At 42.5% G+C, this 23,720-nt stretch overlaps 1 protein-coding gene across 1 annotated transcript; it reads left to right on the top strand.

Moving 5' to 3' along the window:
• The first annotated feature begins 1,407 nt into the window (after positions 1-1,407).
• Positions 1,408-14,890, top strand: serpine2 (serpin peptidase inhibitor, clade E (nexin, plasminogen activator inhibitor type 1), member 2). The gene is made up of 9 exons (XM_026943416.3): positions 1,408-1,558; positions 7,021-7,311; positions 8,131-8,358; positions 8,455-8,652; positions 9,421-9,619; positions 9,875-9,972; positions 10,488-10,574; positions 14,407-14,490; positions 14,680-14,890. Exons 1-9 carry the CDS (start codon positions 1,555-1,557, stop codon positions 14,715-14,717), a joined length of 1,227 nt encoding a protein of 408 aa, XP_026799217.1. The 5' UTR covers positions 1,408-1,554; the 3' UTR covers positions 14,718-14,890.
• Positions 14,891-23,720: the final 8,830 nt, after the last annotated feature.

Raw genomic sequence — 23,720 nt, 5'->3', positions numbered from 1 at the left:
CCCTTGGCATTAAAAAACAAAACAAAAAAACTACAATGCATTCTAAGCTTTTCTAGTTTGGAGGCTTCTTCAGATTTGTACAGATTTGTGTTAAACTCTTCTCCAGTTTTCTTTAGCCTCACCTTCAGTGTTTCCCGGTTATTACTGTACTTTTTACATACATTAATTACATTTTACAGTTTCCTTCTCTCCGCATTCTTTACGATTTCCGGTGCTATTTTAAAATGAACAAAGCATCATTTAAGCCTGTGTGTCCAGCTACACTGCACTCTGTGCTTCAGCTGTTACTCCTGGTTTCCTCCTTTCCTCTTGCCATTCCCTTTTCATGAAACTGTTAATGATTCCATTTGACTTCAATGATTAAGTATTTTTTTGCTTTACATTAAGTTTTACTTTGTTAAACACGTTTTTTAAATCGGTTTAGTATTAGTATTAGTCTTATGTGGAGCATTCGCTGTACAAGTCTCTGTGAATGAGCTTTTGCTATAGAAAAAATAAGCCACTACAACGAGCACATTAATAACATCCAGTACTAACTACAGGATGTACAAACTACAGGACCTTTTCACTTCCCATTATAACGTAACGTTTTTCTCTTAATAACGCGATATTTCCACGTAACCACGCGATATTTTCCCGTTATAACGAGGAATGTTTCCCGTAATAACATTGTATTTTCTCTCATGCGTGACAGCACAGAGCTACTCGAGTACAGGAGGTCTCCTGAGAAGTGTAGCCCTGCTGTTATAAGATTAAATGACATTTCTCCCTATTACTACTTATTTTAATCAATTTCGGTGGAACTCTCATAAAGATATTTTATGGCAACGTTGTTAATTAATATGGCAAATATTAATATAACAAATCCGTGCCATCACCGCTCTTATATCCGACCAAAATACTTAACGCGTCGCATTTTTCAGTAGAATTGTACAGATCACTTGCTGATTTTTATTTAGTAGGCTTCTTCATTCCCAGCCCCCTGAAGTGAATTCCTGGTTACACCGCAGTTACATATGGATTTGCTTGTAAACTGCAATCTCTGTTGTTAAAAGCGCTATGCAAACAAAAATGCGTTGAACTGATTGTCTACAGCTCCACAGTCTCACAGAAAGAAAAATTAAAGGCACAATAAAGCCGAATAATGACAAGAATAAGAAAATCATATCAACAGAACATGTCCCTGTGGCTGTGCCAGACCTGGGAATTAAAGTTGAGGCGATTATAGGCTGCTTTAAACAGTGCACTCATGTCTGTTTAAGATGTCGGCAATCAAGTGCCACATCAGCCATCAAAATCCCAAAGGCCGTTTGGACTGGCATGATCTTTGTTAGGATTTTTATTGCCGTTGTAGGCCTGTATGAAACATCAAGTTTAAGAGTTATAAATAAATGCGGGGTAAAGATATGCGGGGTATCTATAGAAGCCTCGCGGGTGCACGCGCAGCGGAGTCGGAATCTGTCCGGAGTCTGAATTTGGCACAGCTTTACCCCCGCCCCATGAAAAGTACACTCTGTCGTATTCTTTCGCAATCCCTGCCAGAGACACGTAAGAATGGGTGAGTTTTACTGTTCTTTGTTTAAACTGAAGCTTTGGATATTCACTCAAATCGCCATGAGTACCTTTTTTAGTTATCGGAGGTTGTTAAAAGGCTTACGCTGCAGGTCTTACATTGCGATTATGCACTGAAATTTGCATTTACAGTTTTGTTCAAATAGACCTGCAGATGTGGCGTTGAAGTTATTTAGCTTCCTTACAGCTATAATGAACTAATCACATGGCTGTGTTGTACTAATTTCTCTTTCTCTGGGCAGTGAGGAGCCACCATGCCAACGAAACTAAGACTTTTAAGAGTAATTCAGAGACACTTAGTGCAGGCGTAAAATCTGCGTGTAATGTGTAGGGATAAAATGTACAATGATGAGGTCTTGTATGTCTTGAGATCTTCTATCTCTAACGTATGAACATTGGACTTCAGGCACGTATTAGGCAAAAATCATTCCATGAAGTGTGTTATCAGGGCTGTAGATAAAATTTTAGTGAGGTACATATTACAGAAATATGGCCCATTTCATATTTAATATACAACAATGCCTCTCTGGTTAGACTATAGTTATATTATTTAATTAGCCTATTTAATTTTATTGAGTTACATGGTCTCTCGGATGCTCTGAGGGCAGTTGAGAACCATCGTCACTCTGAATGGGTAGTCCTGGAATGCAGGCTTTCTGTGTAGAAGACTACTGGCTATGTTGGAGATAACAAAAAGCTTTCCAAAACTTCAGAGGTCTGGACCTTGGTGTCCTCATAGCTAGTCACACCGTGTGTGTTATTGAGTCAATATAGGCCTAATTATACACTTAAAACTAGTAGTAATAGTATACTTTATTGTCCTTGAGAGGAAAATTGTTGTGGACTACATGTTGCTGCAGACATACAATAAACAGATAATAATAACAATAAAAACAATGATAAAAAGATAAACTCAAAATAAGATCAAGATAAACTTTTGTTAAACAACTAATTAACATTATACACCTTTTGAGCTCCTTCACGAGATACAACACAAAGTGAGATTTCATTACATGAATGCCTCAGCAAGTCTCTCTCTCCAATGACATTTTTTCCACAGCGCCTTTTATGTGGTCCCCCTTTTAAGTGAACAAATGTAATTCGACAAACTAACAGAATCATAAATTACACTGAGTTTCTTCCCTGGTGATGCTCTGCCAGGCCTTTATTGCAGGTACAAGTGAAATTCATGCTCAGTTGGATTCAGGTCAGGTGATTGACTTGGCCATTGCAGAACATTCAGCTTCTTTGCCTTTAAAAAAGTTTTGGGTTGCTTTTGAAATATGCTTTGGGTTATTATCCCTCTGTACTGTGAAGCACCACCCAATGAGTTTTGAAGCATTTGGCTGAATCTGGGCAGATAATATAGCCCTGTACACTTCAGGATTCATCCAGGTGCTATTTTTAGCAGTCACATCAATAAATACAAGGAATCAGTTCCATTGGCAGCCATACATGCTCACATCATAAGATGAATGCTTCAGATCATGAGCAGTAACTTCCCTTCTCTACAGTCTTCTCTTCCCATCATTTTGGTACAAGATGATCATCTCATCTGTCCATAAGATGTTGTTCCACTGTACGGCCATTTTATGTAAAAGCTACATAGTTTCCTTAAATGGAAATTCTGCCCTTAATATAAATATGTCGATCAATGTATTCTAATGTAAATACCTTCAAATTGAAGCTGACAGACTGTGCTTTATTCATTATTTAATTTCAACTCAAGTGTACTGTGGTAAGATAGCTTAAAAAAAAAAAAAAAAAAACTAATTTTGGACCTGACTGTACATTGAACCAGTGCATACAGCATGACTGAATTCTTTCTTTTATTAGAGTAAGCACTTCACACAAAACACTTATATATTTTGAAATACTTATTTACTGCAATAGACAGTGTGAACAAACACGTTGGGGTAGAACTTTGTACAAAAGTACATAAGTGTGCAAACAATATAATATTAAAAACATTAGAAGGTTTTTAAAATTACATACCACAATGGTGCTCTGAAAAGTCAACCCTGAATATATTAGGAACACCTGTACACCTGCACATTCATGCATTTATCTAATCAGCCGATCAGGTGGCAGCAGCACAACACATAAAATCATGCAGATGCAGGTCAAGAGCTTCAGTTAATGTTCACATCAAACATCAGAATCAAGGAAAAAGTGTGATCTCTGTGACTTTAACCGTAGCATGGTTCTTGGTACCAGATGGGCTTGTCTGAGTTTTTCAGAAACTGCTGATCTCCTGGGAATTTCACACACGACAGTCTCTAGAGTTTACACAGAATGGTACGAAAAACAAAAAACATTCAGAGAGTGACAGTTCTGTGGGTGGAAACACCTTGTTTATAAGAGAGGTCAGAGGAAAATTGTCAGATTGGTTTAAGCTGCCAGGAAGGATCGAATGACTCAATACATTAACAATATGTGTATCAGAAATTAAGATACTTAGAAAGTAAGTTATATAACTATTTTAATAATCACGTCTACATCCTAGAATATGTGAGGATTAAAAAAATATGTAAAGATATGTTTAATATCTAATACAATACACTGAGAGGAAAAAAGGCGGTATGACCTAATGAACAAGCCAATGAATACTATCTCTATCATAGAAAATCAAAAACTACTTAAAATATTTAATTTTACAGTTTGTTTATTTCTTTATTTGTTTAGCTATAGTGAATATAAAATGTCTACACACCCCTGGTAAAATTGCAAGTGTTTGTGATGTAAAAAAAAATGAAACCAAGATAAATCATGTCAAATCTTTTTTCACCTTTAATATGATTTAGCAATCAACAAAATTCAAGTGAAAAACAAATAGAAACATTTTAGGGGAAAAAAGGAAAAAGAACCCTAGAACCCTTTTATAATGGGGCACGTGACTGTTCTCGGAATTAACCAATCACATTCAATCTCATGTAATGTAATTATCACACACCTGTCATCAATGAAGTGATTCTGATTAACCCCAAACAAAGATCAGCTGTTTCTCTAGGCTTTCTCTTTCATCCAACTGCTGAAGAGAGAGTCAAAAGCACAAAGTTTCTTGGTGTGCACATGATGGAGGACCTCTCCTGGGCTCTCAATATCACCTACCTAGCCAAGAAGGCCCAGCAGCGCCTCCACTTCCTACGGAGGCTGAAGAGAGCCAAACTCCCCCCTCTCATCCTCGACACCTTCTACAGAGGGACGACAGATAGCATCCTGACCAGCAGTCTCACTGCACAGTCTCTGTCTGCAAAACCCTAAAGCAGACTGTGAGAACAGCTTAAAAGATCATCGGGGTCTCTCTACCCACCGTCAACACCTCATACAACAACCGCTGCACCTGCAAAGCCACCAGCATTCTGGATGATCCCTCTCACCTCTCTCGTGGACTTTTCACTCTCCTGCTGTCTGGGAGAAGGTACAGAAGCATCCGCCACCGCCAGCAGACTCCGCAACAGGTTCTTCGATGAGGCAGTCAGATTACTCAACACCCTGCTGCCTCCCAATGCTCACCTGGACTAATCAAACACCTAACCCCGTATGACTAAATACCATTGCACACCACACTTTACAAGCTGCATCAGACACTTTATGGAACACTAAATGTATTGCTGCTACTCTACGAATAGTTTACAGTTTACAGACCATGTTCTGTGTATTTATTGTCCTGTGGATTTATTGTACTGCACTCATCTCACACTGTTGTGTATTTGCACTTTAAGTAGTCTTGCGTACAGTTATGTGTTGCACCATAGTCCTGGAGAAATGGCATTTCATTCCAATGTATACAAGCTATATAGAGGAATGACAATAAAAACCCACTTGACTTGACTGTCAGTGGTGTGCAAAGACTTTACAAAGCATGTACGGGATCTCATTGTCAAAAGGTGTCAATCAGGAGAGGGGTACAAAAGACTTTCCAAAACATTACATGTAACATGGAACACCGTGAAGGCCATCAGCAACAAGTGGAGAAAATGGGGCACTACACAGTAGCATTACCAAGAACAGAATGTCTCTCCAAAATTGACAAAAGGACAAGAAGAAAACTTATTAGGGAGGCAACCAAAAGACCTATGGCAACATTAAGGAGCTGCAGGAATATCTGGCAAGTACTGGTCAATCTCTACAGGTAATGACAATATCTTGTGTTCTACACATCTGGATTATGGGGTAGGGTGGCTAGACCAAAGCCACTGCACATATCCCTATCACAAAAACCTGCAATTTTAAGAGAAGTGTGTAGACCTTTTATATCAACTGTGTATATTATTATTATTATTATTATTATTATTATTATTATTATTATCAGAAGTTGCAGTTACATTTAAAGAATCCTTCACATGTCCTCCTAAAGAAATGCTGTAAAGCAGTGATGCCTTGAAAAGTAATGAAATTAAGTGTTTTCTACATTTAAAACTTCCACCATAAATAATAATAAACAAAACAAATCAGTATTTGGATTATTGACACAATGCTGGCTGGTAAGTTTTTTTAAGCTTGGAGAACCTGCCATAGTTTGTACAGAGTCCTTGACCATCATACTTGCTTCTGTATTTGCAGGTAATCACTGACACTGTTCATGTTTTTTTTTCTGAAAAGTGGTCTATTAAATAACGTTACTCTGTTTAATGACATTTAATCATTTTAACATTTGTAACTTTTAATTAGAAACCATTTATAATCTAAGTGCTGCTCTTTTTACTGATTCAGTTATGCAGAAGACATCAGATAAACATCTAAGACAAAATTTGAATAAAAAAAAAATTAGGGCCTACACCCTGCAACACTATCCAATCACGGGTGTCTGGGAGCTCATGCTCGCAGAACAGTGCAGCAGAACAGTGCAGCAAGTGCTTTCCTCCGAGCATTTTATTCTGCCCTGTAACGCAACATGAGCAGCAGTTTGAAAAGTTGCAGTTGGCTGGCTTTGTGGTTGGTAGTTGTCAAGTAATAGGGGAGATCTAGCTATTTGGTGAGAATTGGCAAGACAAAATTGGGGAGAAAATGGGGGAAATGCTTTTCATGCTTAGTTTTACAGTATTATAAACAATATTGTCAGAAGTATTACTGTAACTATACAATATGGTCCTTTGATATGATACTGCCAGTACTGTAATTATTTTCCCGGAATACCAGCTGGGCTCCTATATATAGTATAACTGTAAAATTCATTGACAGTATTATGCTTAATAGACCATTAATATTTGAGTGAAAAGAAATTACTGACCGTCTTTCCAGTGCATGCAAAAGAACATGTGATAAGTATTATATATCATAAACATATTGTCTTTATGCATGTGTTAAATCACTCAATCACAGTGTCATCATCTTAGGATGCCTTACTGGAAAAATAACAACAGTGCACTTGGATTATAAATAAGAAATTAAACCTTCTCTCTCTCTCTCTCTCTTTCTCTCTCTCTCTCTCTCTGTCTGTCTCAGGGTCTCTGAGTAAATCTCCCCTGGCCAGGTTGTACATGTTTATGTTATGGATGCCTATGTTGCTGGAATTGCATGTGTTGGATGGAGCTGTGGCTCAGTCAGTGTCTTCTTATGGCAAGCAAGGCTCAGACTTGGGGCTGCAGGTGTTCCTTCAAATGGTCCAGGAGAAGCCACATGAAAATGTGGTGCTGTCCCCTCATGGTGTAGCCTCCATTCTGGGGATACTGTTGCCAGGGGCTCATGGAAATACCAAACAACAGCTCCTTTCAAGACTTCGATATAACAAAAAAGGTGAGGGAAGAATTGGTTTTCTTTTAAAGCTCCTGTTAGCTCACTTAATAATTTCACCTTCCTGTTATCTGTAGCTTGTCTGGTGGATTTACTAGCAGCTGATAAAGAAACTGTCATTTCTGAATTTCCTAGGTGTTTTGTTTTCTTCTGGCTTGTTTGAAGCAGGCAGGGGTATATTCGAAGTAGATGATGTTACGAAAACCCATGTACAAATCAGAATGAGCAATATTCTTAAGCAGGGGCGTTTCTAGAGCTTTAAGATATTAGGAGCTCAGCCTCCAGTGGCCTCACTTAATTTTTTTTTATGCTATGCTATAATATGTTTTCACATTGGTGTCTTCCTGGTTTAATCATGGCAAAAACTTGAGTGAAAATCGGGATTAGCTGATGTCTAAGAACATCAGTGAATGGGTTTCTCCCCTCCCTATGCTGGTTTCTGTCAGAACCATGTTATTACAATAAAGGTACATTCATTCAATTTATTATCTATAATAAAGCTGAAATGGTACAATCACATACATATATTATCTGAAAAAATACAGGCCACGTAACATTATTTACCAATAACCTGGTTTTAAGTGTAGACTACCTGTGGAAAGTTGCTGTCTTGCCTGACTGCCATCAGAGTTAGTACTTGACCTGTCTAAAATGAACAACAAGAATATACAAAGACATAAATAAATACATATGTTTCCATACGAATACATAAATACAGGAGTCTCCACACAAATGGGAAGATGCCCGTCAGGAGCAGGTGACAGATCAGAGGCATCACCATTGTTACTGATGTTTGAACTAAAAAGCTGTGCTCTTCCTCAGGTCCCTATAAGATGCTACGGAAGCTGCATAAGGCCCTGACATCCAAGGCCAACACCAACTTCATCGTCATCGCCAATGCACTCTTTCCACAGGAAGGCTTCAATATTCACACCAATTTCCTGACTACCAATAGGGACAATTTCTTGTGTGATAGCCACGCCCTTAACTACAACAACCCACAGCAGTCTGCAGATTTCATCAATGGGTGGATCAAGAACCGCACCAAGGGTATGAAACAATGTTGATAGATATTTTACCACAATGCTATTATCTAATCAAAATTTCATGGTGTGATCTGTTTCCCCATACACATTTTCCCATCAGGCCACATCCACAGTCTTTTGAAGCCAGATATGTTGGACCCATCCCTGACACGGCTAGTGGTAGTAAACTCAATCTACTTTAAAGGAATGTGGAAGTCCCGCTTCCAGGTCCAGAGCACCAAGATTAGGAGCTTTACAGGTGGAGATGGAAAGTCTTACAAAGTGCCAATGATGTCCCAACTATCTGTCTTTAAAATTGGTGAGACTATTTAATTTTACTGGGAATTTTGCTTACTTTCTTATTTACTAAGATGGCACGAAACATTAGGGGAGTCATTTAGGCACATGACTGTATTCCAAAGATAATTATATTAATTGCAGCATTTTTGGTACCATGAGGGGTGAAAGTAACAAAATAAGTTAATAGTAATAATAAATGTGCTAAAATGTATGTTGGTGAAATCAAGTTGAATTAAAAATAACTATGATTAATTTGAGGCAAACATGATCAAACATGATTTGATTAAGATTTAAAAATGCATTTTTTTTTTCATTGTGCCAGTCCATTGCAGGGCGCTATGCACACACATTCACACTTAGGTAACATTACTGTAGCCAATCCCCCTACAGGTGCACGTGGAGCTAACCCATGCTGACATGGGGAGAACATGTGAAACTCCACACAGAAAGTAACCTAAGCTCAGGATCAGATCTGGGACCATGTAGCTGTGAGGGGGCAAGTCTACTCACTGCATGCACCGCCGGAGCACTGTTATCAACTTAAATAACTGTTTTTACCCATTTTTTAAAATTTACTACTATTTTATTCAACCCAGTTTTACTTCTCATTTCTACTAAATATGTTTTATTAATGAATTTTGTTACATTCACCATTCACGTTTAGTACTCTGTACATGCCACATTCTCAGTTTCATTTGAAAAAATGTCCAGATAAAAAGTTTGCTATTTCTATGCTATTTTAATTAATTTGCTGTTTTGATAATTATACTCTGTTCTGGTCTCTTAGGTTGGGCAAATACTCCTGACGGTGTGAAATATAGGGTTATAGAATTACCATATCATGGCAACCACACAAGCATGTTCATTGCATTTCCTTCGGAAAGGGTGACACCATTGTCAACAATCTTACCTCATCTGACCACAGCAACAGTGCATGGCTGGGCCAAACTGATGCGTCAGGGAAAAATCCGTCTCCTGCTGCCAAAGTGAGAAATGATTTTCAAATGTAAAATAATATATTCAATCTTTTGTTGTGTTTAGGAATATCAAGTGTAGCACAATAGTAACATGGCGCTGTACAATACAATTGTATACTAAATACAAAGTATTAAAAATAAAAGCCTATTTTCATTTAATGGTTGCCTGTTTTTTTTCTCTTTTTCTTCGTGATGTCTTTTTCTGTTTCTCTCACCCTCTGTGCCCTGCTTGTGTGTCTTTTATATCTCTCCGCATGTTCAAAGGTTCACAGTAGAGATGGAGATGGATCTGAAGGGGCCTTTGTTTGCTCTGGGTATAACGGACATTTTTATTAAGGGAAAAGCTGACTTTCGACACCTCAGTGAGTGACAACTATTGCTTTTTTGTTCTTTTTTTTTATTTAAAGAAATGTTAGTTTTATTATATAAAGTCATTATAACTATAACTAGTCCCATGTAATTGATCCAGGACTATGTATCAGTCACTGTGATGTGTTTATACTCTACAGAGTGTTTATTTTGAGTGTAATGATTTAGTGCAAGCCTTTCCTAAGTTGAACAAGGAAAGAACAGCACAAAAATAACATCTTAGCGAAAATATAAGTGAAAATATTACACATAGATCATGTGTAATAATCATACTTTGTTTCCTCTAATTCTATTATGGATAGATCTAAATCACACTAGATAAATCTGACTATGTTCAAGATATTTTAATTTGGTCATTAGGATTATTCACTGTGGTAGATTTGTGGTTAGTGAAATGGTGAACAGGTGTTATAATGCCATGGTACATGGTGAATATTGTGCATATAAAGTTAATATGTGCCTCCTTTAATGATAATGCTTAGTAGTTGTTAAATGGTGTTTTTCTCAGGTTCAGAACCCATTCATCTATCCAAGGCTCTACAGAAAATCAAGATAGAGGTTAATGAGGATGGAACTAAAGCAGCTGCTGCAACTAGTAAGTGTGTGTTAACATTTCACAGCTTGCTATGTTGTATGATGCGGGGAAGTGACAAAGCTAAACATTTGGTTTAAAGGATCCTTTGACCAATCCTGTGGTGGGTGTGGTCCAACGTTTCATTACTTCCTCACTCACAATATTAGTTTCAACCTGCAGTCAGTTTACATTTACTGTTTGACACATAGAATGGAAATAAAACTTATGACAGGAAATAAAACTTATGACAGAGTTCATCTCATTCTGTCATATTCGACCTTCCATTAAATGTGTATAGAAACATTATGAATAAGAATAAAGCTTGGAAGGAAGCAGAGATCATTGGTGTGTTTGGTGAGTGCACATAGCTTATCTGCCAATGAACCTGGTATGAAGCCTAGCAGGCAATCATGTAAATCAAATACATTTAAACAAAAATGGTATATATATGTGTGTGTGTATACACATATATATATATATATATATATATATATATATATATATATATATATATATATATATATATATATATATATATATAAACCACATAGTGGGCTGTAGGCTACAAATGCTCACCAAGTGAGAGCTAGGCTGCTTAGAGATCCAGATCTGACTCTAAATACTCATATGTGCTTTTTGAACATCTCAATCCAGATTTATTCCCCCTTTGCTATTATAATATTCTCCACTCTTCTGGGAAGGCTTTCCATTAGATTTTGGAATGTGGGGTTGAGGTCAGGGCCCTGTACAGGCCACTCAAGTTTTTCCACTCCAACTTTGGCAAACCATATTTTCATGGACGTTGCTTGTGTACAGGGGCATTTGTATTTGTATATTCCTGTTAAAGGTGCTTCCAGTTAAATTGGCTTCCCTGCTTCTGACAAGCTGTCATATTTTAGGTCAAAAGTTCTATTCCTGAAGACTATTGTTTGCTAAGATAACACTACAGTAGTAAGCGTTTTGAAATAGGAAGTGGAATTTTATGTGGCGAACACAGACGAGCGGAGTGATGCAAACAGTGAAACTTCTCAGTGCGGTTATACTAAATATACGCACTCTTGGAATGCTGCTCAACCAATCAAAGTAGTGGACTGGAACTAACTGTTGTATAATTGGGAATGTGGCTGTGTTCAGAATCAACAAATCACATTCAAACTCATTAAATAGATAGTATAAACCTGCCATCAACTATAATGACTCTGATTAACCCCAAATAAAGTTCCAGTAAGATTTTCCTGACATCTTGGTTGCATCCTATGGTTGAAGCCATGTTCCACAAAGAGCTTACAAAGCATGAATGAGATCTCATTATTGAAAGGAATCAATCAGGAGAGAAGACAGTCATCAAGTGTAGAAAGTATGGGACAACATGGCATAAAATTGACATTACCAAGAACAGGATGTCCCTCTAAAATTGATGAGAAGACAAGGAGAAAACTGCCCAAGGAGGCTGCCAAGAGGCCTGTGGCAACATTAAAAGGAGCTGCAGGAATTTCTGGCAAGTACTGTTTGCTCCCTACATGTATCCTGTATTCTTCACATCTGGGCTAAGCAGCGTGGCTAGACGAAAGCCAAAACAGACATATTTTGCCAAAATATACATACAATCACCCAAACCATGTGGAAAAATGTATTATGGTCTGGTGAGACCAAGGTTGAATTTTTTTGTCCATAATTCCAAAAGATATGTTTGGCACAAGAAGATGAAGAAGAATCTCACCTTTCAGCGAGACAATGACCCAAAGCATACATCCAAATCAACAAATAAATGGCTTCACCAAAAGAAGATTAAAGTTTTAGAATGGCCCAGCCAGAACTCAGACATGAATCCAGCTGAAAATCTGTGGGGTGTCCCAAAAACACTGAGTGGTGTAATAAAATCAGAAGGTGCTTCAATAAAGGTTGAAGCACCTTTTGATTTTATTACAACAATACTTTTTCCCATATCAATCTTTTATATGCTTATGAATACATATGTTTTTGTTCATAAGTACAATGTCAAAAGACAGAGGCTATAAAAATATCCAACATGATAGCTTGAATAAAAACAATTATTTACTATGGTCCCTCAGTTTTCAAGTGCAGATGCACACACGGGTAGCAGCATGGGTTCCAAGGACCTCCCAAGACCTCTCTGCAACAAAACATTGTGGAAATGTACACATCAGGTGAGTGATATAAAAAGATTTCCAAAGCTCTGAAGATACCCAGAGCACTGATAGGTCCATCAATAAGAAGTGGAAAGTGCATGGCACAGTCTGCCAAAATCTAGGCATCTATCAAAAAAAAATGACTGGGAAAGAAGGCACTCGGTCAGAGAGGCCACCAAATGGCAATTCTGAAAAACCTACAGGATTTTATGACCAACAGAGGAAAACGTGCATCTCACAACAATATTGCACATATTTGGCATGTATGCAAGGGTGGCAAGAAAATGTTTCTTATCTGCAGGGTGTGGGGATCTTTTCCAATTTGAGGGGAGGCTGAATGGAACCAAGTACAGGGAGATGCTTGGGAAGAAAGGATATAGTAACTCATGTAATCACTCTTTACAACTGTGGTGAGCAGAAAAGCATCTCAGCGTGCACAAAACATTGAACCTTGAGGTGGATGGGCTACAACACAGGAAGATCACATCAGGTTCCTGTCAGCCAAGAACAAGAATCTGAGGTAATCATTGAAAAAAGACCCATCAAAACTGGACAGTTGAAGACTGGAAAAAGACTAGGCCTTGTGTTTATTCAGGCTGTGCTTTCCAGCGCATTTTCCAAAACCTCAGCAGAAACAGAACAATTCAAAAGAAAAACGGTCTGTCCTGGAATCACGGCTTTCACTCCGTCAAGTTCAAGTTCAAGTTCACACTCCACGACGTGTGTGTGTGTGTGTGTGTGCATGTGTGTGTTTGCATTTGTGCATGTCTCACAAGCTCCGCCAGCTATATCGCACTCTCTCTCTCTCCCTCCCGTCGGTTGCAGGAGTCACTGAAAGCAAAAAGAGACATAAATAAGAAGACTGCTGGTAATAATAAGATACAGGTGAGAATCATCACATGTTACCTGATGGTTTGACCTGCCTCCTCTCCTCCGTCTGATGCCTGACCACGCCCCCGCTGCCACATACAGTATATGTGTAATATATATATATATATATATATATATATATATATATATATATATATATATATATATAAGTCTTTTAAATACAAATTTTATCTTATGTTTATTTTATGACTTCTGCATTATTGAGTCAATAAAGAAATATTTTAGATTCCAGACAGTACCTTTCCAACAAAAATTAAATGTTACTGGAACATGTTTGTATGGCAGTAAAGAAAGCAACATATTACAAAATACACCACTTTTCAGGCAAAAATCATAATGATGTCCGTCCGGGTTTATCTGCAAAAACAGAAACATGTATGACAGTCAGAGTCTCCAGAAGATCTGCGGCTCGTTATCCATGATGCTCAGACAAATTTGCCAATTAATTTCCTTATAAAACTTCACAAAGTGTACCTGAGGTGACTGATGCATTTTTAAACAGCAAAGAATTGCTACTCTAAATATTGACTTTGTTTAATTCATTACTGTTTACTGCTTTTAATAGTAGATCTTTTATGTACAAATGTTTAATTTCATTATTTTTGAAGACATCTTTGCTGTATTGCATTTCTTTGCATGTGCCTAAGGATGGATGGATGGATGGAGATTTTTTATTTTTGGTGTATCATTGCTGCAAATTTGGCCTTAAATTATATTTGAGCAGTATTAAAAAGTACTTAAGTGTAATAAATATAACTAGCACATGCTATCTGGTCATTTCTGTCTGTCTGTCTGTCCCTCTGTCCCTCTAGCTGCAATTTTGATGGCCAGGTCCTCTCCTCCTTTGGTGATTATTGATAGACCATTCTTGTTCCTTATCAGACACAATCCTACAGGTATTTTGTACACCCAAAACATCACACCTTTGTTTACACACTTCTTAATCATGTCTATATTTAAACATATATGATCTTTATGCTGATACATTATAGTCATGTTTACAGTTATTCAGACAACCAGCATGTAACTGATACATAGTAAAAGTGAAATTTTTGCATGTCAACTCTATTTTATTCTTTTTCCAGGAACCATTCTATTTGCTGGTCAAATAAACAAACCTTGAGCATGCTAGTGTCGAGAACAAGGAGACAGTGACCTTTGGGTGTATCATTTTTGTTAGAACATTTTCTTGCTATTAGAAAACATTAAACAGCAATATTATTTTAGGCTGTGTTCATACCAGTACACGCATAATCTGCTGGTAACAAATATGAATAAACTTACTAATTTACTAAACTAGTTGTGCACAACTGTGTTTTTATATACACTTAATTAAATAGTAGACTCCACAGAAAATCATCCAAATGCAGTATCAATGCAGATACAATATGAATATTAACCTCAGTCAAATTTGCATATCACACAAGGTCAGACTGCCTTTCTACGATTGTACTGTACTTTGGCTTTCTCTCGCATGACCTACTTTTCATGCTCTATGGTTAGGCCCGCTCATATAAGATGATCTCAGTCATTAAAATACTTAATAGTTCTACATACACCTAATTGTATAAAACTATAAAAGACCTCTTTTCATGCCTGAAGTTGGGCTATGATGACATTTGACAGATATGAGCTGGTGTATGATGTATGCGTACAATTTCATACAATATGATGTATGCATTACAAATGCATACAATTATGAACTGTCACCCCTTCACAACACGGACTGTGAATTACTGTTACAGGAGTGACACGGTAAGTTTTTTTGGTAAGTTTTTTTGTATCCCCTGACTCAATAAAATAATGTTTTTTCTTGTTGTTTGTTTTTTGCATTGTAGCTTTAAACAATGTATATCAAGGAATTACTAGGATACCATTGGCATACAAGTGTGAGTGTGCACACCATTCAAAAAAATTGTCTCAGCTAGCCTGCTGCACCGTTTTTTTCTGCTCAGATTTAGAAGCGAAAGAGGCAGAAATGGTGGGCATATAGCAGTTAAAATACGCACGTAGGGTAAGTATAGATGCTCATGATTACTGCAGGCTGATTCTGGGACCACTGCGTGTGAAGCAGGAATACACCCGTGGGATGCCAGTTCATTGTAGGGCACCATTCACACAATTTGTACCCTCATTCAGACTTACGCAAGAGCCAAGTCCACCTACCAGCGAGTTTCTAAGGATGTTTTCTCATATAGTTTTTTTTTAAATGAACCATACTCAATCCTGTTAGGTGGACCCTAAAGGGAACTAGCTGCAAATGGCCTCAGAGCTTTTGGTGTTCACAATAAAAGTGCCATACAAAATGGTTGCTTTACATGATACGTGATGACATGGTTGTAATACTGGCTGATGTGAGTGGCTGGGGTAGACAAAATATATGCATACACTACATATATTAAACATATACTGCATAATAAATAGTATTATACAGTAACAATTGTTTCTGTCACACAATACTATTATTAGTCCTGCTTAACAAATTAAGTTCTATAGCATAATTGCTAGTGCTACAGTGGCTCTTAGCTTATCTGTCATTTTGCTACCTAACACTGCTGACCTTGATGTGGGACCACATAACCCCACGGAAAAAAGGCATTTGATCTGTTTTTTCTGTTGACAGAAAACGTCTCCAGGTTACGTATGTAACCATGGTTCCCCGAGGGAACGAGACGCTGCGTCTCGGTGCCACACTTCCGGCGTCCCTGCGGCGCTTGCTTCATTTTCCAAATTGCCAAGAGAAAGGCAGTTTTCAACGTCAGAAGACGGTCCGAAATCTCCTCTATGGGCTCGAAGGGGGGTTTGCAGAGAGCCTCTAAAACCACGGCCAGGTCCCATGAGGGGACCCGAGATCGAGCTGGAGGTCTGATCCTCAGCGCACCGCGGAGGAAAAGTGTCACCCAAGGGTGCCTGCCCACTGACTGGCCATCGAGAAGGGCGTGGCAGGCCGCAATAGCCGCCACGTACACCTTCAGGGTGGAGTGGGTCAGCCCCGCGGAGAGGCGGGCCTGCAAGAACTCCAGCACTGTACCAACTGGGCAGTGAACAGGGTCAAGCCGGCGGTCTCCGCACCAGGATGTGAAAAGTTTCCACTTCAGGGCGTACAGTTTCCTCGTAGAGGGAGCTCTGGACTGGAGGATGGTCTCCACAACCTCGGTTGAGAGACCGGAAGCGCGGAGTTGTGCCCCCTCAGAGGCCACACCCACAGCTTCCACAGCTCCGGGCAGGGGTGAAGATGGCCCCCCGCCTGTGAGAGGAGATCCCTCCTGATCGGAATCTCCCATGGGGAGCCGTCTAGGAGGGAAATCAGGTCCGAGAACCATACTCGGCCCGGCCAGAACGGGGCTACTAACAGTAGACGAATTCCGTCCCGGCGCACTCTCTCCAGAACTCCCGGGAGCAGAGCGACCGGAGGAAAGGCGTACAGACGCAGCCTCGGCCACGGCTGTACCATGGCATCCAGTCCAAGAGGAGCTGGATGAGTCAGAGAGAACCAAAGGGGACAGTGCGATGTCTCCTGCGTCGCAAACAGATCCACCTGGGCTCTGCCGAACATACGCCATATGAGCTCCACCACCTCGGGGTGGAGTCTCCATTCCCCGGGCACCAGCCCCTGCCTCGACAGGGTGTCTGCTCCCACGTTGAGATGACCAGGGATGTAGGCCGCTCTCAATGAGAGGAGGTTCCCTTGGGACCACACAAGGATCTGGAGCGCCAGCCTGTAAAGGGGGCGCGAATGCAGACCTCCCTGGCGGTTGATGTAAGAGACCACCGTCGTGTTGTCGGTGCGCACCAACACGTGGCGGCCTCTTAGGTCTGGGAGAAAGTGTTTCAGAGCTAGAAACACGGCCAGCATCTCCAGGCGGTTGATGTGCCAAGTGAGATGGCGGCCGCTCCACAGACCACGGGCAGGACGGCCACTCATGACCGCTCCCCATCCAGTGAGGGACGCATCCGTCGCTAGCACTACGCGGCGACCAGGAGCTCCCAGGACCGGGCCCTGAGACAAGAACCCAGGTTCTCTCCACACAGCTAAGGCACGGTGGCATCGCCACGTGACCTTGATCATGTGGAGCGGGTTTCCTCTGTTTCCTCTTGATCATGCGGAGAGGGTTTCCGCTGCCAATAGGCCCAGCAGTCTCTGAAACCGCTTTACAGTGAGTGACCGGCCTACTTTCACTCTCGCGACCGCTGTGAGGACCGACTCGATCCGAGCAGGAGACAAACGTGCCTGCATCGTGGTCGAATCCCACACGACGCCTAGATAAGCGGTTCTCTGAGCTGGAGAAAGCACACTTAACCCCAGTTCCTTCATATGGGCGAGAACGGCATCTCGATGCCGAGCCGCCATCTGCTCTGAATGAGCTAAAATCAACCAGTCGTCGATATAGTTCAGTATGCGGATGCCCTGTAGTCGCATAGGAGCCAGGGCAGCATCCACGCACTTCGTGAAGGTGCGGGGTGAGAGTGCTAGGCCGAAGGGAAGAACCCGATACTGGCAAGCTTCGCCCCCGAAAGCGAACCTCAGGAACTTCCTGTGCGGGGGAAGGATGGAGATGTGGAAATACGCATCTTTTAGGTCGATCGTGACGAACCAGTCCTCGGACCTGATCTGAGACACGACCTGAGTGACCGTAAGCATCCTGAACTTCAGTCGAACGACTGAGAGGTTCAATTGCCGCAAGTCCAAAATGGGACGCAGCCCTCCCCCCTTCTTGGGAACAATGAAGCACCGGCTGTAGAACCCTGACTCTCTGTCGTGAGGAGGGACCACCTCGATGGCCTCCTTCCTCAGGAGAGTATGTACTTCCTGCTCCAATACCAGAGCCTGCTCGGGACCCACCACAGTGGGAAGAACCCCAGAAAAACGAGGTGGAGGCGAGCCGAACTGAATTTGGTAGCCTCTTTCTACAGTACACAGGACCCAATGAGACACATTCGGCAGAAGTTTCCACGCTGCCAGAAAGCTCACTAAGGGAATCAGTCTCTCGAGACTGACCTCTGGTGTAATAGAATCGGTTAGCTGGGTGCCCTGAGGCGGCGAACCGACATGGGGGAAATGAGCTAACCGCTGCAAAGGCCTCAGGAGAGGCCGCGAGCCTCCCAGACCCGCTACATTGCCGGGCGAGAACTGGGAGAGGCAGATCGACCTCCTGAGGGCACTGGGGGGACCCGGGCACCGTGAGATGAGGTGTATGCCGCGTCGCCCCAGAGGGGCCCGCCCTCGGAAGCCCTGGGCCAAAACCGTCAGGGCTTCTTAGCCGCGGCCCTTCTGAACATGAGGACGGTCCTCAGATCCGCCTTAGGGCCCGAAGGGCCAGGCCCAGAGCGTCGTCGCGACTCCTGCTCCTGCCTCGGGGGAGCACGGGAGGCGACGCTCTGTTTTTGGGCCTCCCTGTAGGAGGGGGCCGTACACGGAGGGGGCTGCCCCCGCCCAGCAGTCCCACGAGCTAGAGAGCGACAGGGGAGGAACCGCTGGAACGCCGCCGCCTGAGCACGGGCCTGCTGGTATCTCTCGACGACGGAGTCTACCGCGTCGCCAAACAGGCCCGAGGGAGTAAGCGGGGCGTCCATGAGCACGACCCTGTCCTTCTCTTTCATATCGGACAGGGTCAGCCAGAGATGCCTCTCTGCCATAGACCGACCGATAGCACGGGCGGTCTCCTTGGTGGCGCGGAGGGACAGATCAGCGGCCTGCCTGAGCTCAGCTACCTGCTCAGACGTACTCTCCCCCTGCTCATCCAGCTCTTTAAGCAGGTCGGCCTGGTACGCCTGTAACACCGCCATGGTGTGCAGACACGCACCGGCCTGACCTGCTGCCGTGTACGCCTTGCCTACCAGTGCTGAGGTGGTCCGCAGCGGCTTGGTAGGCAACGCCAGAGCCTTCAGGGACGATGCAGCAGCAGGGGACAGATAGCTGGCTAGCGTCTGTTCAACCCTGGGCATCGCCCTGTAACCGGAGTAGTCCAGCCCCACCACATTAGCGTAATGGGAAGATGTGGGGCTGAACAACCGGGCTGAAAATGGCCTATTCCAGGACCTCGACACCTCAGTGTGGAGTTCCGGAAAAAAGGGCAGGCTCCGGGGCGGAGGTGGTGGCCTACTGCGTAGAAAACGCTCATCCAGTCTAGAGCCCTGAGGCTCAGGCCGTGACTCAGCGGGCCAGTCAATGCTAAGCTTGGCGACTGCCCGCGTAACCACCTCGAGCAGCTCCCCGTATTGAGGAGACTGCGGCTCAGGGTCGATGCTCTCCACATCGACCTCCTCGGAGGACGATAGGTGGAGGTCGATGTGATTCATCCCCATCTCAGGATCTTGCAATCTCGCCTTCGGTTACCGCACGCAACCTTGGGGTAACCATGGACAATCAACTGTCCTTCTCCTCTCACATTGCTAATCTAACACGCTCATGTCGATTTCTCCTTTATAACATCAGAAGAATTCGTCCATTTCTTTCCTCACAGGCCACACAGGTGCTTGTTCAGTCCCTTGTCATTTCGAGACTGGACTACTGCAACTCACTCCTGGCAGGTCTGCCTCTGAGCGCCATTCGTCCTCTGCAACTGATCCAGAATGCAGCTGCACGACTGGTTTTCAACCTTCCTAAATTTTCCCACACCACCCCATTGCTGCGCTCCCTCCACTGGCTTCCTGTAGCTGCCCGCATCAGATTTAAAACACTGATGCTCGCCTACAAAGCCAAAAACGGACCAGCACCCACTTATCTCAAAGCACTTATCACACCTCGAGCGCCACCACGCTCCCTCCGATCCTCTAGCACTGCTCGACTGGTCCCTCCATCTCTCAGGGTACAAGGAAGGCATGCATCGAGACTCTTCTCTGTTCTGGCACCAAGGTGGTGGAATGAACTTCCCCTAGATGTCCGAACAGCTGAGTCACTGGCAGTCTTCAAACGACGGCTAAAGACTTACCTCTTCATAAAATACTTAAATTAGCACTTTCACAAAAACAAAACAAAACAAAACAAAACAAAAAAAAAACAAAAAACAAAAAAAAAAAAAAACCCTCCCCAACAGAGTTTTGGACTGATGGTATTCCTAGTTTGTGACCTACCGAGCCAATATCAGAATGTATTTTTGATAGACTTCAAAGCACTATTGTAAGTCGCTCTGGATAAGGGCGTCTGCCAAATGCCATAAATGTAAATGTAATGTAAATGTGGAGTGCCGAGTTCGCTCCCCGGGGGGAAGAAACCGCAGAGCGTGCTTCCGAGCCCAGGGAGGGGACAGTGGACCTGGGGGGTGAGGAAGGAGAAAGGGACGGGCCCGTCTCCATTCCCTCCGCCAGGTCCATCTGCGAGCCCCACGAGCGCAACCGCCGCTCTGCCTCAGCAGAAGCAGGGCCGGCACCGCGAGGCACGCTAGTGAGGGCTCCCTCCTCAAAGAGAGCCCAGCGGGAGCGGAGAGTGCGCAGCGGTAAACGCTCGCAATGTGCCCTCGAGAGCCGACTGAGCGTGCTCCGCTCCCAAACAGGCAACGCACAGACTGTGTGTATCCCCGCCCGTAATATATCGCGGACAGGGAGGAACACACAGCCTGAAGCGCTGCCCGCTCTCGCCCTTTGTCTTATCTTTGGCTTTAGGCATGCCGCCGATAAAACACAAACAAGACGGAAAAAAGACAGACAATAAACATAGAGCGCTTGCTGAAAACAGGAAGCTGGCGCGGGGCTCGCCGCTCGGGCTTTTATGCTTCCGGGTCGCTACGCCACCCCGCCCGTGACGTCTCGCCCATCCATTGGACGGATTAGACACGTGATTCAGAGCGCGGTCACGCGGGGGCGTTCCCATAGCATTTCGTGACGCAGGTCGAGTTCCTGAAGGGGAACTGGAGCTATGGATGTACAGGAACTCTCAGGCTCTTTAACTATAAAGCAAAATGTGAAGCAGCCTGAGACCACTTTGTTTTCACAATGCACAAATCAAATGGACCACAAAATTAACCACAAATTACCATAATCAGACCACCTCTGAAGGTGTACTGTGGTATCTGGCACCAAGACCTCAGCAGCAGATCTTTTAAGTCCTGTAAGTTGCAAGGTGGGGCCTCCGTGGATCGGACTTCTTTGTCTGGGGAATTTGGAGGCCAAGTCAACACCTTGAACTCTTTGTCATGTTCCTCAAACCATTGCTGAACAATTTTTTGCAGTGTGGCAGGGTGCATTATCCTGCTGAAAGAGGCCACTGCCATTAGGGAATACCGTTGCCATGAAGGGGTGTAGTTGGTCTGCAACAATGTTTAGGAAGGTGGTACGTGTCAAAGTAACATCCACATGAAGGCCAGGACCCACGATTTCCCAGCAGAACTTTGCCCAGAGCATCACATTGCCATTGCCGGCTTGACTTCTTCCCGTAGTGCATCCTAGTGCCATCTCTTCCCCAGGTAAGCGACGCACACGCACCCGGCTGTCCACATGATGTAAATGAAAAAGTGATTAATCAGACCAGGCGACCTTCTTCCATTGCTCCATGGTCCAGTTCTGATGCTCACGTGCCCATTGTAGCCACTTTCGGCCGTGGACAGGGCTCAGCATGTACACTCTGACCGGTCAACAGCTACGTGGCTCCATACGCAGCAAGCTGCGATGCACTGTGTGTTCTGACACCTTCCTATCGGAGCCAGCATTAATTTTTTCAGCAATTTGTGCTACAGTAGCTCTTCTGTTGGATCGGACCAAACAGGCTAGCATTCGCTCCCCACACACATCAATGAGCCTTGGGAGCCCATAACCCTGTTGCCGGGTCACTGGTTGTCCTTCCTTGGACTAATTTTGGTAGGTACTAACCACTGCATACCGAGAACATACCACAAGAACTGCCGTTTTGGGGATGCTCTGACCCAGTTGTCTAGCCATCACAATTTGGCCTTTGTTAAAGTCACTCAGATCTGTCTAAAATTGGTAAAATATATATAGCATATTCTGAAGAGGCATGGCTTATACTTTTGTCAAATCTGACTAAATGATTTTTGATGACACGTTTGGGAATTTAAGAGATGTTTTCATTGGTCCAGGCTTTGATTTTCATTCTCAATGACACATTTAAAACATTATTTATTTGTAGCATACTCAGTAAAATCTAATTTCAATAACAGGACTTCTCCAAAAATCTTTATTCATCATCAACATATTCTAATATTTTAGGAATGCAGCAGATTTAATATAAATGACTACAAGGTAAACTGTCCTAAGTAACATTATATATTTCATTTCTTACAGCAATAAATAATAGTGTTTAAAGTCTTCAATATTTTCCAAATTCAGTGTGAAGAGCTTGAGTAAACCACCACTAAAAGGTTGTCACTTCAATGCCGGAATCGGTTTCCTGTCCAGGCAAACATGACCACCAGCCACAACTCCATGAGTTCAAACATGGCCACGAGGACTACAATACCCAGCCATCACAAATTCTCTCATGTTCACGGGCCGCTGTCGTTCTGATTGCACACACATGGACTCAATCACGCAATCACAACCACACTACTTAAAGACTCTCAATCTGCTTGCTCACTGCTTACATATTCAATTCAGTTTTATTTGTGTAGTGTTTTTAACAATGGTCATTGTCACATAGCAGCTTTACAGAAATATATAAATTCAGGATAAATTTTAAACCTATAAATTTATGAAATAATCCCTAATGAGAAAGCCAAAGGTGATGGTGGCGAGGAAAAAAAACTCCCTGAGATGGTCTGAGGAAGAAACCTTTAGAAGAACCAGACTGAAACGGGAACCCACCTCATCTGGGTGACACCGGATAGTGCAATTATAAATAATTCCCTTCTGTAACTGTGTACTACATGGTCAACAAGTGCAATTGTGTAAATAGGAAATTCATTATAGTTTTCACATGAAGTCTATTTTGTTGAAGTTAACAACTGTTGCAAAGTGCAAAACTGTTCATAGCAATTGTAGTCCTAAGCCATTGTAGCAAATCTGTTCATATCAATTGCAGTCCAAAGCAATCTTCATGGTTTTTAAGTGGTACTATCCTCAGTAATCTCATTGATTTTTAGCCTGTCTATGTGGGGCCATCCTCAGCAACAGCAAGTGATTTCCAAGTGATGAGAACTCCAACCAGAAGCAGGCCATCAGGATGGACCAGGCA

The sequence above is a fragment of the Pangasianodon hypophthalmus genome, chromosome 14, assembly GCF_027358585.1.
Source record: "Pangasianodon hypophthalmus isolate fPanHyp1 chromosome 14, fPanHyp1.pri, whole genome shotgun sequence".
Classification (NCBI taxonomy): Eukaryota; Metazoa; Chordata; class Actinopteri; order Siluriformes; family Pangasiidae; genus Pangasianodon; species Pangasianodon hypophthalmus.
The sequence above is the reverse complement of the archived record's forward strand: the minus strand, read 5'-3'. Positions and strand labels throughout refer to the sequence as shown.

Coding starts and splice junctions, on each gene's coding strand:
- serpine2 (XM_026943416.3), top strand. Junction 8,653..9,420: donor ACTATCTGTCTTTAAAATTG/GTGAGACTATTT, acceptor CTGGTCTCTTAG/GTTGGGCAAATACTCCTGAC. Junction 9,620..9,874: donor ATCCGTCTCCTGCTGCCAAA/GTGAGAAATGAT, acceptor GCATGTTCAAAG/GTTCACAGTAGAGATGGAGA.